Source organism: Nymphalis io, chromosome 14 (genome assembly GCF_905147045.1).
Source record: "Nymphalis io chromosome 14, ilAglIoxx1.1, whole genome shotgun sequence".
Taxonomy (NCBI): Eukaryota; Metazoa; Arthropoda; class Insecta; order Lepidoptera; family Nymphalidae; genus Nymphalis; species Nymphalis io.
The window spans coordinates 7,939,178-7,955,969 of NC_065901.1; the positions used below are offsets into that span (position 1 = coordinate 7,939,178).

Below are 16,792 nucleotides of genomic sequence, written 5' to 3' on the forward strand. Positions count from 1 at the left end.
AGGTACACAATTTTCAGCCTAGTGTAAGCAAATTTTAAAGATGGCTATTATATTTAGGCCATTTTGAGCAAAAGTATTAATAAATAGAATGTTCATCGATTATTAATTTTCCATTTGTTTTTTAAAGCCCTACACATCGCGAGTGACGAGGCGAGCGAGGGGAGTCGAGAAACAAGCACGAATATGTAAACTGTTTGTTCGTCATTCGCCTAGCCGCTCGTAACGTTCGCGCCGGGAGCAGTTTTTTGGACACGAATAAAAGAGAATACATTGGCGAAGCCAACTCAAGCTTAGATTTTCACTTCCTCGTTTATTTAGCAAACTAACCAAATTTACATAACAAAATAACCAGGACCAACTATAATGTTATTATTTTTTGGAGCTTTACTTAAGTCTTAACAGGAAGACTGAACTTATAAGCGGACCCTGGCGTTACTAAGCGGACCCTGGCGTTACTAAGCGGACCCTGGCGTTACTAAGCGGACCCTGGCGTTACTAAGCGGACCCTGGCGTTACTAAGCGGACCCTGGCGTTACTAAGCGGACCCTGGCGTTACTAAGCGGACCCTGGCGTTACTAAGCGGACCCTGGCGTTACTAAGCGGACCCTGGCGTTACTAAGCGGACCCTGGCGTTACTAAGCGGACCCTGGCGTTACTAAGCGGACCCTGGCGTTACTAAGCGGACCCTGGCGTTACTAGGCCGGGAAAACGCTAGACAGAAGAAGAGAAAGACTGAACCTCGATATCAGTCTAGTCTGAGACTAGTACATTCAGAAGTAATGAGAGTACTGGTACTCTCATTGTAGTGTAAATTCACTGGTAAAAATTATAAAAAAACTTCGATATTATTGATTTCGATTTAGCACCACCTCTAAATTGACTTTGCAAATACAATGCAAAAGACGCTAGTATAACGACGTTGTCCATTTCGGCAAGTTGAAGTAGAAATAAATACAGTAATACACACCAATCATAAAAAAGATAGCTACACGATTTTACAACTGAGTTATCGTAAATTTATGTTGAGAAATTTACTAATGTTATCATTTTTAACGTGAATTTTATAACGTAGGCCTACTACTTTATAAATTTTATTTCAATAATTTGAAAAAAATAGCTGAAGACGAGGCTCTAGGTGCAATTTTTGAAAGGGCAAACAATAATTACCTTATTGTCACGATGACATTTGACAGCGACAGTTTCGCTGTCTCTACTGTATAGGTAGGTGATAGGTTAATGCTACGAACTATTCACCAGTGCTATTTACTTAATAAATATAATAAGTATTTAGCCATAATTTACAACTATGAATTAAACTGGCAAAAAATGGCAGTAAACAAAACACATTAGTTCAACAAAACAGGGTTTATAATTTTAGATCCGATGATACTGTTGCTTATTAAATATATTCAATTAATAAGGCCTTAGAAATTAATAATTCTGAATAACACATGAAGCAGTAACGTGTATAAACTTAAAAAGAAATCTTAAACATATAGGTTTTCATATATCAATACCAAATAATAAAGAAGTAATAAAACCAAAAGTGTGAAACTTATTCATAAACTGACTTTACCATGAGTAGAGTGAATGAATAGGAATAAAACAATTTGAGAATAAAGTGTACAAATACGATTTGTTAATATTTTCGGAATTAGAAAAACAGTAAAGTAATGGATGAGCTAGAAGTATGGGAAGATTTAGCTAATATTCCAGCTGATCCGCCTTTGATGCGAGAGCTGTGTGAAAATTGCAAGTGAGTTTCCAAAATCTATAAGTCAAAATGAGCTATGCTTAATATGATACTTATATTTAATTTTTTTAGGAGACCTTCAGTTGTATGTTGGTGTTCAGCACTGCCACCAAAGCGCCTTAATCCTAAAAGTAAGGTTATTTTATTACAACACCCAGCTGAAGAAAAAAGATGCCTTCGAACTGCTCCTATGCTACAACTGGGCTTAGCAGAAAATAAGTGCCTTATATTCAAAGGAAAAAAATTTCCTCAGCCTAGACATGAATGCCTAGAAGATATTCTAACAGATCCAAATACAGTGCTTTTATACCCAAGTAAAGCTGCCATTGATATTAAGGACTTAAAACATGAAGCTGCCTCTTATAATATTTTATTAATAGATGGAACATGGCCGCAAGCTAAAGCCATATATGCATCTAGCCCTATTTTACATATAATTAAACAAGTAAAACTTACTACTACAAGCACAAGTAACTATCTTATAAGAACACAACCAACTCAAGGTTGCTTAAGTACACTGGAGACAGCTGCTGAAGCTCTATCTCAATTGGAAAATGATTCAATATACAGAGAACAATTACTGGAACCTTTACATATGTTATGTAAATTTCAATTAGATAATGGTGCAGTTACACATCAATCAAAAGAATTTTTAATTAAAACAAATACATACCCTAAATTAATAGGTAAACGGTTGTCTAAATTATTAAAATCTACAAATGAAATTTAAGAAATAAGAATATTATTGTATAAAATTATTTATTTTAAATGATTTTAAATTCTTCTGAGTCAGTCTTTATGAATACAACACACTTTATTAAATCACATGATTATTTTCAGACATGTATAATTATAAATTCATAGTAAAATTTGATAGCTAAATTACTATAGTATTAAAAAATGTTCTGTTTTATTTATGATACCCCTTTTAATTTACTATATATTACAAAAATGCTTAAAAAATTGCATACATATAATTTAACATACTCTTCCGATTAGAAATAGTAATTATACTAGAATAGATTTAACTTTGTTTTATATTTATTAATATATTAAACTGTTTTTTAATGAGCTATATAAAATGCAGATTTTTTTCACACATAATAAAGAATATTATGATTACTTCTAAAACAAATTAACAATGTTAAAAAATTATATTTACTGCATAGTCTGTTTTAGTCATAAAATTAGCAGCAGCCTTGTCTTGAAACTTTTATATCAAAAGGAATAAAACAAATACAACATTAGAGTATGTTATATACAGGGTTACAGGGTAAAACAAATACGCATTCTTTTTCTTAATTCACTTTTTACTACAACACTACTCAAGCTATGTCGAATAGAATTTGCAGCATTCATGATTCTTGTTTTGAGTTCTTCAATTGTTTGTACTGGTGAAACATCATAAACCAGGCTTTTCATATGCCCCCAGACATAATAGTCCCTCGGAGTCAAATCTGGACTTCTCGCTGGCCATGGGATTGGTCCTCCTCTGCCAATCCATCTTATTATGATAATTGCTGTCTAGCCACTGTCTTACGGACATTCGAAAGTGTGCGGGGCAACCATCATGCTGGAATATCATTCTCTGCCTAAGTTTCAGCGAAACATTTTCGAGTAACTCATGCAGGATTTCTCTAAGCAAGCTTTCATAACTTTCACCATTTAAGTTATCAGGTAGGAAATGTGGCCCAATAAGATTATCATTGATAATCCCCATCCAGACGTTTACCGAGAAACGTCTTTGGGAACCGCTTAATCGCTTTTTGTGAGGGTTTCCCTGTTCTTTTTGAGACCAATATCGAATATTGTGGTAGTTAGTAATACCATCTTTGTCAAACTTTGACTCGTCTGTCCATAAAAAGAAAATGACGAATAATTACATCTTCATCTGGAGAACGGACACGAGGGCGTCCGGAATCAGATTGTTTCCTTTGCACGCGACCAGTTTCTCTAATTCGACGATACACACCAATAATGACACTATTGTCAGGTGTCCGGCGATCCGGAAATCGACGATTATACTCACGACGAGCAGTTGCGGCGTCACCGTTACAATATCCATAGCAAAATAAGATGTCAGCGTATTCCTCATTAGAGTACGGACGACGAGAAGAATTTTGTTCTGCAGCCATAATAGTCCTTTTTACGCGCCAAGTTATCATAAACACAAATCACAAATTCCTTTTAGCTAGCCGAGTCACGAAGTTGTAAGAAACAGAGTCCAGTAAACGAAGCGGTTGTTTTCAAAAATTTAAGAGATCAATATTCACTAAAGCGCGTCCACACTATACGAGCAGTGCAAGTACAGTGAGTATTATGTACAAGGTTTTATTACTCTTATTCCTAAAAGAAATGAGATAAAAGGAAATTAGAAAAAATGACGGTAAATTCAAAGGAATTGATAATAGTATTCCACAAACAGCTCTGGTTTATCTCTCCTTTTTTACCTATTACCCCTATTAAAAATAATCTTTAACTACTTTGCATTGAGGTCCTTTTGTCTTTGATCCAGATTTAATTTCTTAACAATAGCATTTCTTAGAATTTCCTACCTGGTCTCTTTGTTATCTAATTTTCTTCTGAGTTTATGATTGTTACTGTACTTTTTATGTACCGATGGATAGCTAAGGAAACGCAGATGTTTTTAAAATGATCCGCACGATAAGAGCCATAGTGATTTTTACAAAAAAATTGCGAGTAACTTAAAGAATCAAAATTAAAAATCGAAAAGTTGTACAGTTTTGGATCTGTAATTTAAAAATGCTTGAAGATTGTTTTTGTTTTATAACTGGTTATTATTAACTAGGATGTACCCTAGCAAGAAATACAAAAAAAAAATAGGGAAAATACGTTGATTTTTTTTTATTGAATTTTAGAATCTTAAACATCCTTTAAATAAAAAAAATATTAAAAAATTAATAACTCGAAAACGATACACTTTTGCATAAGCATTTTGGGGGTCATTTGATAGCGATTGTCCTGAACTATAACCCTTTAAAAGGATCGTGACATATTACCCTGTAACCCTGTATATAAATATGAGTGTGAGAAACTGTTTTCATAGTTGTTAAAAGTATGGATATAAAACTTATAATTTAAAAGATAATATGTTCAATTTCAATACAAAAGTAGTTGGGTTTATAAAGCTCACTTTACATTCGGGGCGCGAAAGCCGTGGAACGTCGGTCGCTTTCGAACTTTAGTCCCGCGAAGAGTGGATAGCACTAGATTAAACCTTTAAACTGTAAACAAAACTGAAAATTTTGCGAGTGTAGGGAGTGAAGTGTAGTTAGAGCTTACTTTTTGCAAATAAAACAAAAATCAAAATAATTTTTTTTAAAGACATTTTTAATTTTTTCATATAGCAATACTGTATTTGAGCTGTCAAAAGTCAAACAGACAGCAAAAATATTCATCGTTTCTTTCTTTTTGATCTGTCAAAGGATATAAAACATGGCTGAGGTTTGTTAAGATTTTATAAAAATAATCAATCCAGTTTTACATCACCCATCTTGTATTTAATATTCAGACGAAGCTTAACGAATGAAAATGTGTCTAAATCGTACGCGATATTCGGTGCTATTTTTTGTTTGTGACTACAAAATATGTTTACAAATTTCAGGTCGACGAAACTCTGAAGAAGAAGCGTACCTTCAGGAAGTTTACCTTCCGAGGTGTTGATCTTGATCAGCTTCTTGATATGCCAAAGTGAGAATCATTGTTTAGTTGACCAATTCGTTACCGACATCTTTCAAAAAAGACTTGCGGTGAGAAACATAACCTAATATAAATCATTTACATTTTTAGTGAGCAATTAATGGAATTGATGCATGCACGAGCCCGGAGGCGATTTGCTCGTGGTCTTAAGCGTAAGCCTATGGCACTTGTTAAGAAACTCCGTCGTGCCAAGAAGGAAGCCCCTCCAAATGAAAAACCAGAAATTGTAAAAACACACTTGCGCAATATGATTATTGTTCCAGAGATGGTTGGTTCTATCGTCGGTATTTACAATGGAAAGACTTTCAACCAGGTATGTCTTTAGTAACTCATGTTTCTTTACTAATTGATTAAGCAAATTCTCTGGTAACTGTAAATCATTATCATTAAGTGAAATTATACTTATAGAATAGTTATTACCAGTACTAGTAACAAAATATTGAGTAATAGAATTATTTAATTTAATATATTTTTAACAAATTTAAAATTGTTGAAGTTATTTTATGAATAATTTAAAAACATTTTTCAACTTATATTAAGAAGTTTTCTAAACATGATTATCCAACAATAAATTAATTCACAATTCACAAAAACTTTTGAATCTATCATATAATAGAACAGAGACTTCAATATTAAAACATTTATTGAAATACCTTTTACTTCAATTTCTATTGCTTTCCTTTGTTGTTTTGCTACTGCTTTTAGAACAGATAGATATTTTCCTAATTGTTAATAAGTGACTCACATTTAGAATTAATTGAAATGCTGAATTACCATATTCAACTTAAAAAGATTCTAATGTATTGTGTCATTGCTATAAACATACAAGTACGAAGGTAAACAAACAATTTTACCTATTTGAGTACATAATGGTGTTGTTTATATAAAATTTCTACCATATCAGATTAGGCTTAGGGCATACTATTATCTTACCTACATGTTTTACTATATATACTATACATGGATACTCAAAAATTATGCTATGTTGTAGCTATGCTGGAGATTTTTTCCAATACTTTAGGATATATGTGAATTTTGCTTTATATTAGCCTTGTCTAATCTCACTTTTCCGTAATTGCTTCATATCTTAAAACAAAGTTTCTCCATATCATTTTATAACAAATAAGATCTATCCGTGTGAAGCACAGATGGTTAGCTAGTTGCAACAAAAACAAATACTAATTCATGGTTAAAGGTACTGTTACTTGTAAAAGGTAATTTGACGAGTTGCAATTACTTTTAAGAGATTTCTCTTGGTTTTTTGCATTTTTTGAAAAAAATATTATTATAAAATTGATTTCTTGTTTCAGGTTGAAATCAAGCCTGAGATGATTGGTCACTACCTTGGTGAGTTCTCTGTCACATACAAGCCTGTCAAGCACGGTAGACCCGGTATTGGTGCTACTCACAGCTCCAGGTTCATCCCACTCAAGTAGATGATAGAACATCCACTTAGGTTAAGTGCAAAATTTTCACAATGATACAATAAAGTATTTTTGTGGAAAGTATGAGGTTTTAATTAATATTCCTTAAGCAAAACATTCCTAAAGGTTCTAAATGATTGTTAGTTAATAATCGTTAATAAATATGTACAGAATAAAACTTTCAATTACAAGGCTATAAAAATAAACAGAAAATATTATTTACTATTAAAAACGAAAATTTGATAGTTTAAAGAATTTAGACGGAGCATTGTGCTACCTAAGTACAATGAATATAATAGAGATTTAAATATCTGCTAGCCGTAGTTCTGTATCTTATTTTGTTAGGTTTCTTTTTTAAGTATTGATTATTTTTTCGTGTTTCTTATAAAATAAAATAAAAGCTTGTAAATTAGATTTGGTTAGATGTAACCAATTAGTTAATAGGGTAAAGTGTATATCAAAATGTACATGCATTCACGAATGTCCATTAAACATGGCATATGGGATTTTTCGAAATTTACTTTTCTAAAAATAGAACTTAAATGGAAAGCAATTAAGGTTTTCAGTACTCTTAGGTAAATGATAATATTTATCTTATTAATGAATTAAATATCCATACAACATTTTCTAGTTTTAATAATCAGAAATTCATATGCCATACTATGCACTATACCATAATCTAATATATAAAAATCTCGTGTCACGGTGTTTGTGGTCGAACTCCTCCGAAACGGCTGGACCATTTTTTATGAAAATTGCTATTTATATTTGGGAGGTATGAAAATAGGTTGTAAAGTATATTTCATACCGCTAGCTAATAAGGGTGTCCCTATCGAGATTTTTTTCCTATTTTTTAGACATTTTTTTTATTTGTATTTTATTTTGATTTAGCATCAAAAAACACATATAACCCCAAATTTTCACCCTCCTTACCGATCATCCCATTTTGTTATCACGATTTTAGTATTTTTGTATGAACAATATCAAAATAATTACTTATAGTAAACCTCATCGAACTTTCGTCCACGTCATTCACAAAAAGCGTCGCGTCATTTTGACATTTAAAAATTGCAAAATATTTAATGATTTATTTAATTGATAAGAAATATAAACGTGTTTTATGATATTGAAAAGGTTGGTAAAATTTTAAAAGATCAAATACATTATCGGCATACCGTTTTTATCAGTAAATACAACAATTTGGTCTATGTGTGTGTTACAGTGAAAAATGCCAGGAAGATGGACGGGGGCCCATTTTGCCCGTCGAACTAATAAAGCATCAATCATGCGTAATAATAGAGCAGAAAGAACAGACGAACAAATCCAACAAAATAACGAAAATGTGCGTGTGAGCATGTCACCATTGAACGGTGTGCTCATCAGCACGTATCCGTGGTAGTAAGGCTGTTCCTGAAGTCCATTCGCTCAAGAAGAAATATCGCAAAGGATTTCGTTCCTCCCCGGGTCTCTTCTTTCCCAACCGTACATTTTTTTTGTTATTGTTTTAATATATACGGGACTTATTTTTTATACTTATAATTCGTCGCAATATGGTGGAAAGTCAAGAAACCAGAATTGTAGCAAGTGAAAATAATGCAATCTTGAAAAATAAGTTAATAAATCATGTAAATTAATTCAAGTAAAATAATAATGTCCTCCAGACCGATTTTGGCCACGGCAGCCAATCTCAAGAGAGATTAGCCAAATGCGCAGGAGATATTATAGTGCACAAGTGTGTGCGTAAACACAGGTGCACACTCTCATAATCCGATGGGACGGCAATCCGACACGACCGGAAAGTGTTCAGACGCAGGACCAACGGCTTTACGTGCTTTTCGAGGCTCGGGAGTGCACACATCTCCAACTTCCAGACTCCGGGTTGCTACTGTGAATTTTCTGACAGAAAAACCCAATAAATTTTTATTGGCCAGACCTGGGAATTGAACCCAGGACCTACGGGTCTGCGGCCCTACATCAAGCCACTAGACCAACGAGGCAGTCTTCAGTTCAAGTATACATACATTCAATATATTTATGATTCGAGTGTTTACTATTGTCAGTATAATCAGAGAAATGATAGTATAATCATATGCTCAGCGTCAAAAAAACTATCGAAAGAAAAAAAAAAACAAAATCAATGACCAATATTTCTCAAGCAATGATGACAATATTTAATTTATAGTAGACTCTGTTTTGATTGTTTGAAACTTTTAAAGACCTTTTTCGTGTTAATTTATTGTTAAAGGGTTTAAATTACTTTTCAAAGCAGCCTGTTAATGTCCTACTGCTAAGCTAAGGCCTCCTCTCCCTTTTGAGGAGAAGGTTTGGAGCTTATTCCACCACGCTGCTCCAATGCGGTTTGGTAGAATACACAAAATTACTTTGACAATATTCAATATAAAATCCTTTAGAAATAATATCATTATTCTGAAACGAATTTAATTATTTAATGCTATAAGTAAAACTTAATTCCATTTAAATTCTGTTAGCAGCGCTACCTTTGAAAAGACTATATTTATATAGTTTGTGTGAAATAAATCATCTCGAGTTGTGTAAAATATTAAACTATATTTCAAAAAATATTTAGCAGTAATTCAATTTGTTGTGTTTAATAGAAACTATTAGTTGCTAATAATTGAATCAATTGAAAGGCAATAAAAAGACGCGGTTGCCTAACTGGAATTATAAAAGGATTAATTTAAATTAATAGCTTAGGAGTCACGGCAAAATTAAAATTCTCGCGCAAGAGGAAAAATTATAGCAAAGATTATGTTCCATTCGTATGTACTATGTTTATCCCATATTCTACCGATAAACAGCAATATTTAGTATTGTTGTGTTCCGGCTTAAAGGGTGATGGAGCAAGTGTAACTACAGGCAAAAGGGACAATTTAGACAAGGTTGGTGGCGTATTCGCGATGTAAGATGTTTTATAGTGCCAATGTATATGGGCGGGGGTGACCATTTACCAATATTATAAAGAAAACAAATAACGGACCACCTTTTTCAAAAGTTCCGTCTCATAATGTGGGACGAATGTACGATGAGCCACCACTCATACACAAAATCCGTAGACATATACCTAAGAAAACAAAGAGAAAAGTGGCAAGGTGGCGGGATACTGTAGCTGGGGCAAGTTTTCCCCATCGATGCGAAATAATAATTAACAAAAATAATAGAACTGTGACTTAAGAAATTACCCATACCACCTACATCATTAGACATTTTACCCCCAAGCCACCAATACCAGCAAAACTTGGTATTGTTGTGTTCTGGTTTGAAGGGTGAGTGAGCCATTGTGCACTGTACTTACAGGTGCAAGGAACATAACATCTTATTTCCAAGGTTGGTGGCTCACCGTTTGCCATCAAGTGCCCATCTACAAGACCGCTTTCCAATTTCATAAAAAATAATTATAAAATATCAAGAGTTACTTGTGTTATGACTCGCTTTTCAGACAAAAAGAAAAAATATCTTCAATGAATAAATTATCTTGTATTGTTTATGCATTGAGAGTAATTGTTATGGTGTTGTTAAATTAAGTTACGCAAATAAATAAGAGAAATAAGTTAAATTGCAAAAAACAATGCGCAGGTAAATCAAAACGCGTGATATCTTTCTGGCCGATTTTGGTTACAGAGGTCATTCTCTAGGTAGGCTAATCATTACAGCGGGACATATTATAGCGCACAAGTTTTAGTTTTCACATGGCATCAAAAGTTACCACATTTTGTGGGATTCTTATCCACTAAAATCCGTGCAATGGCGACCTTGACACAGAGTGAAAAAGCTGTAGGATAGTTTTCTCAAGCGCATCCGTTGCTCCTCCATTCCCGTGCTCCGCTCACGGCCATAGCTCTCCTCAGGAGGCGAAAAAGTGGTGGCGCGAGGCCATTCCGGATGCTGTTCTCATCAGGGTCGTCTGAAACGGGTACGCGAGGCCTCCGTCGTACTTGTTCACGGCCCTATATTTTACGAACAGTTATTGATAGTTATATAGACGGCAAAACATTTTTTTTAATTATACTAATTTATGATTAAACTCATTGTTAAAATTATGTTAAACAAATAAAACATATTGTACCTACTTTGTGTGATGAAATTTATTTGAGCTTGTTTATTAATTGTAAATAAAACAAGTTATTTGTAACAGAATGTAATGTTTACCTACATATTTCGTATAAATATTTAGGTATTATAACTGCCTTTTCTCCAGGGTCATCGGATAAATAAAATTAATGGAAAATCTTCGTCACCGTCATCATTATTCTATTACTGCACTATCTTCCGAATTCATTACTAAATAATGAATTTCAATTACACTTCTTTGGTAACATCACGTTCATGCCTATATTTGCCTAGACCTTTATGTGTGATACTAGCTTCTCCGTCCCTGCTGCTCTCGGGAATTATATCCGGTCTGCATAAAACGTTTATATCGTAAAACATAACTATATTGTCTTACGTTGCGCATGGCAGTAAAGCTCCCACTCGGCACGATTTTTTCCGACATCAAAAATAATATACACCTGAACACAAAATCTAACGTAACAATATATATATATATATATATATGAGAAATTCTTGTATATATATAAACTTATTTCATATATCTCGTTAACGATTCTTGCTATATGTCTCAATATTTGTATTTAGAAAAGGTTTTAAATTGAGCTATGTAGGTGTTTTTCCTGCAAATCGCAATATAAAATAAAACAATTTTTTTGGAATCCGATTTTTTTTGTCGATTCCGTCGATTATTTTTTTAATTTAAACTCAAATACATTTTTTTCTTTTAAATATATGTATTTTTTAGCACGACTGAACGGCCGTTCCGTTCTTAAATAACCTGAAATTTTAAATAAGCAGTCATACAAGATGCTGTTTATGGAGAACTTTCTTGAAAATATCCTACTCCTCCGAAGTAATCATTATATATGTATATATATAATCAATCTAAACAGAGTATAAATAAAAAAGTAGTTTATCACTTTTTTTAATAATTTTTAAATATACATTTAAACTACAAATATAAAAGTATTCGCTTACAAGTGACACATTTAAATTGATTTAAAATGAGAAGGATTATTAGTTTTTTTGTTAATGGATCATAATTAAGTACCAATTACAGAGTCACGAATAATGAGAACGCAGTGCGTAATCATAATAGGCGGGTTAATAAGAGTGCATACCATTGTCTTTGTAAACGAGCTTGGTTCGTTTTGCGAGTTGTAACCGGTGGCTGCCGCTGTGATCCGACGCTTACCGACCTCGGCGACGCCATAAAATGTTTGTTTGCGATTCAACCCTTTTACATCCTAACGTCTCCTTATAAAGACTTACCAATTACTAGCAAACATTGACTATTTGCTGAAATCAACGCCTGAGTAACTAACATTTTTCAACTGGCTGTAAGAATTTTTCAAGGTTATCTAATGATTGTGACGAGATTTAAAAAAAAATTAATAATCACTTATTATAATATCATATTAATTTATTTTTTATAAAGTCTTGTATGCTAAGACTATATTATGTTGGAAGTAGGTACAGATTTGTATGTATATGTATGTATGTATGTATGTATAGATTTCATTTGTTTTTTATTGCCATATGAAACGAAATGAAATAAATCTGGAAGAAGTGAGGATGGATAGGTACTAATTGTAATTGAACTGATTGAATTGCTTGAACTGTTTTGACTGAATTTGTAATCATATAATAAATAAAATGAAGTAGCTAATAATATAATGAAAGTTGTCTAGATAATCAATACAGACAATTTGTTAAAGCGAAAAAATAAGGTTTACCCACCTAAGGTTTTTACTAAATAAGGTTTATTACCAAATAAGGTTTATTATAAATTTCTAACATGTATTTTTAAGAGCATACGGGATGTGCTTTAATTTAAGTTGGTACAGTCGTATCAAATTGTTTTTTCATTGAGTGTTGAGTAAATGTATATTATAAATTCATTCAATTTGAATATAAGAAAAAAAGCGGGAATAGTTTTTGAGACTAAGAAAAACATTAAACAAGTCTAAATTAACTATGTGTTTTTATCAAATAAAGTAAAAATACTGAATTTTAAACAAATGTTATTTTTTTTATTAGGTACAGTATTTTATAAGTTTATTAAGAAATTAAATAGGGCATGACGTCATGGTAAGTACAATTTGAAACATGAGACGAAAACTTTTGTCTAGCGTCTTCTGGCTTAGGGAGGCATACACTAGTATTATTCAAAAGGCTATATGTGTATATTGTGTATTAATTTCTAGATGACGGCGGTTTCTGACTGACTTCATCAACACGCCATTTGTGCGAAATGATCTTGCAAAATTATTAAAGTCATAAGTCTTAATTAATTCTGTTGACGACAAACACGAAGCAAAATGATGCTAATATATTATTAAGAGACAAAATGTCAAAAACATACCTAATGATTTTAAATTTAATAACTTATATATATAACAAAAAAAATCATAACAACTGTGAAGTATTCGTTTTTCTATTAATATTCTTGTGAAGTATCTTATGTTATCTGATACTGTTTTTTTATAAAACTTTTTTTCATCCCAACTCAAATTTCTCCAAATAGTATACCCTTAATTACGGTTTAGGATTATTTAGGACTTTGACTCTTCCATCAGTAAAGATTACCTAAAATCTCCTCCATGAATCAACATCCAAATTTCATGGATTATGTGACATTTCAAACTAAAATAATAGAATCTCTTTAAACAAATTATTAAGATCATAACATTAATTCGCATTAAAAATGTATTTTGTAAATTTCATGACGTAGGTGATTGTTGTAATGTTATTTATGAATGTTTCTTTAATACTAATGATACAAAAAAATGGTTTTGTTTATAAGGATTTTGCTTACATAGAGCATGTATAACATATAGAGCTTTTTTACTTATACGAATGTTTAAGTACTTAAATTTAATAAAAATAAGTAATTTTTAGAGAAACTGTAGCTTATCATTCAGTAATAATAATGTAGGATTCTTTTAAGTACGCTATTTTCTCAATAATTAAAACTGCAAACAAAATCAGCTTCAAAACTTCGGACTGCTACAGAGAAATTTCTAATGCATTCAGTGCGACTCTGAGTGTATTAAGCTTAAAATCTTAATCTAACATAGCTAACTAAAGAGAAATACAGATGGATTCAAAGCCTGATCTGTTGTAGATATACATATGTAGAGGTATAGGTAGGTATAGATTAATTTTGCAGGCATGTATATACATGCCTAAAAAATAATCATTTTAAATTAGTAAGTAACGAAGTGAAAGACTACGCCAAAAATAAGAAGTAGGTACACACTTAAATAATGATATATGTATAATATACACAGTAATAAATCCGTTATGTCCAGTTTTAAATTTGTATATAAATTTATATTGGCGTCATCTTCTACGTCGTCCACTTGGAGCCAAAACGGGTAACAATAAAAAGGTTAAACTTTTTCTTTTTATATTTCTCCAAGGTATTTAATAATATTAATAATTAATCACGTTGTTTATTGTGGACTAACATTTGGCAACAGATTCGCTAGCGTAATTCGCTAGTCGCTAGCGTAGTTAAGGAGTAAAAGCGTAACAAACCAATAAACAAACTCATTTTCACATTAAATCTTAGTAATGATAAAGGTACAATATGAATTTCATTGTTATAGATAATGGTTGTTATTAGTAAGAATTTACGAATTTTGAAAAATGTTTCAAATACCATATTTAATATATATTCAATATTTTCCATTGGTTTTAAATTTGAAAATCAATTGTTTTAAATAAACCGAAAAATAATTTTAAATAACTATGTATGTTATAAAGAATGATATGCAATAATTGATAGATATTTTAAAAATATAAATATTCTTAACCAATCTATTTTTTAGCAGTTACTATATTAAAAAGTGCAGCGTAGGTATTTATTCAATGAAAATTTTATCTGTTGAATACATTTGACAGATATAATGCAGATAATTAATATAATAGAGCATTATCTTACTTTTTAAATAATATATATGAATATTAGGAATTTTTTCAACATTTTTTCCATATACACAGTTTTTTTTTTGGTAAATACACGTGTTAAGTAAAGGTTTGCTACGAAGAAGAGACTTTTTTATTTACATATTTACACTATACATAAAAATCTGTGACCAAAAACAAATATAATATTACATTAAGGATTTTTTTTAGCAATTCGATGTGCATTGGTAGAGAATTATTCCCTGAAATAAAAACGTATTATTGAAAATTTGCTATCCACAAAGGGATGAAAATAAGTGTTTCTGTTTGTAAAAATATATAAAAAAAAACTTCTATAGCTTCTTCTATGTAGAGGTCATAACAATTCCATTGGATGGTTGTTCGCAGTTTCTTATTGGTGGACATTCTTCCTCTTCATTAATTTTTTTCTACTTTCACACTTCAACTACCAACTTCAATTAATCTTATAGAAAAAACATATTTTTTTATAGTTCATTATCTCTTTATAAACAAATTTATTTTAAATGAAAATAACCTTGCGAAGTTTTGATGACTTATGTTTATTTAAATTTTCTAAATTAGCCAAAGTATAAACAAACACCAATAGTCTCTTATCTGTACACGAAGTAACGACATTTGGATATTCTTTACCTTGTCTTACTCAAGGAAACGAATAATTTGCTTTTAAATGTTGTATACAATACTATTTTTGATGTTTTCCTTCATCACTGAGCACTGAAGCACAACGATTCAATGGTGCTTGCCCGGACTTCAACTTGCAATCTTCCGTTACATGTTCAAGCCACTGGAATATCTCGGCTCATCATCATAATAGTAGGGACAAATATATGAGGCACTAGGTCTTTTAAAAAAAAAAAAGACTGTCGTGAATTATTATTAGATTTTAAACTATTTTGTTAGCTTTTTCAGTGTGCAGTGTGATTCCTTTCAGTGTAGTTCTAATTACTTCTGAATATATAAGCATAAGATATAAGACATAATCAGTTTTGTTATAAATTATAAACAGTGATATATGCATATGCCAATTGTAAATTGTAGTGATGGCATCAAAATTTCGGGATAGGTACCATATCTTCAAGATATATAAGAGATAACGCGTTCTTGTCGTAATTTGGGTAAAACTCTATCCAAATACAAACATTAATATTGATCGCATTGTTATATCTAATAATAACAATAATGTAACAAATAATCGGATCGAGAAAGCGCAGTTTTCATCCAGAATATTTCTGCTACAAATCAAAGATAGCCCCCGCGTATTATTTGCGGCTTACCCGCATTTATTGGTATGCGAGTGTTTCGTGAAATTCATTTCGCCTTGTTCCTATGTAAATAATTCACTGACTAAAAATAAACGATATCCGTTTAGATATGGTTGTGAAGTTCGGGTGACGTCCATCGAATACCATCACTGAAACTGGAAGAAATCTCGTCCTAACTAGATTGAATAATTGAAGTAATTAAAAAGTATCGTTTGTATGAGCTAAGGGAGCTTCTCGTTTAAAAGGAGCTGGCACGGAGGCTTCGCGACTATACCGCGTCGGCTGTGCTGTCGTTCGCACGCGGTTTTTTTTTTGCGGAATAATAAATCTCGTAACGATAATATAACTATAATATAATGTACCAGTAAACAATATTGTAAAAAAACATTAAAAATTAAATTTATTTCAATTTGTGAATTTTAAAACCATTGTTATACAGTGTTCCAGTGAAAATGTGAAATTAGTTATATTGTTATTATCGCATGGAAATAAACTTTAATACACAATAAAAGCAGACAGGTACGTTGTGATTATCAGTACATATTTATACCACATTCATTTTTATGTTTTGTGCATTTATCACAATAAATCTAATCTTATGATCACAT

The 16,792-nt window shown here is 31.7% G+C and overlaps 4 protein-coding genes across 5 annotated transcripts in view; all 4 read left to right on the forward strand.

Annotated features, from left to right (window-relative positions):
* Positions 1–16,792, forward strand: part of LOC126773154 (probable 39S ribosomal protein L23, mitochondrial) — a 176,580-nt gene that overhangs the window by 59,774 nt on the left and 100,014 nt on the right. The window lies entirely within an intron of this gene.
* LOC126773153 (tRNA-uridine aminocarboxypropyltransferase 2) lies at positions 1,221–2,589 on the forward strand. The gene is made up of 2 exons (XM_050493789.1): positions 1,221–1,756; positions 1,826–2,589. The coding sequence occupies exons 1-2, from the start codon at positions 1,674–1,676 to the stop codon at positions 2,481–2,483; spliced, it is 741 nt and encodes a 246-aa protein (XP_050349746.1). The 5' UTR covers positions 1,221–1,673; the 3' UTR covers positions 2,484–2,589.
* On the forward strand, positions 5,120–6,978 carry LOC126773155 (40S ribosomal protein S15). The gene is made up of 4 exons (XM_050493792.1): positions 5,120–5,218; positions 5,379–5,464; positions 5,564–5,786; positions 6,784–6,978. Exons 1-4 carry the CDS (start codon positions 5,210–5,212, stop codon positions 6,907–6,909), a joined length of 444 nt encoding a protein of 147 aa, XP_050349749.1. The 5' UTR covers positions 5,120–5,209; the 3' UTR covers positions 6,910–6,978.
* The window catches only part of LOC126773142 (bumetanide-sensitive sodium-(potassium)-chloride cotransporter), a 35,962-nt gene continuing 35,678 nt past the window's right edge, over positions 16,509–16,792 (forward strand). The window contains exon 1 of one of the 2 annotated variants that reach the window (XM_050493773.1): positions 16,509–16,703. The gene's annotated coding sequence lies outside the window, so the exon portion shown is untranslated. The remainder of the gene's footprint in view (positions 16,704–16,792) is intronic. The other variant, XM_050493776.1, reaches the window with a different exon arrangement.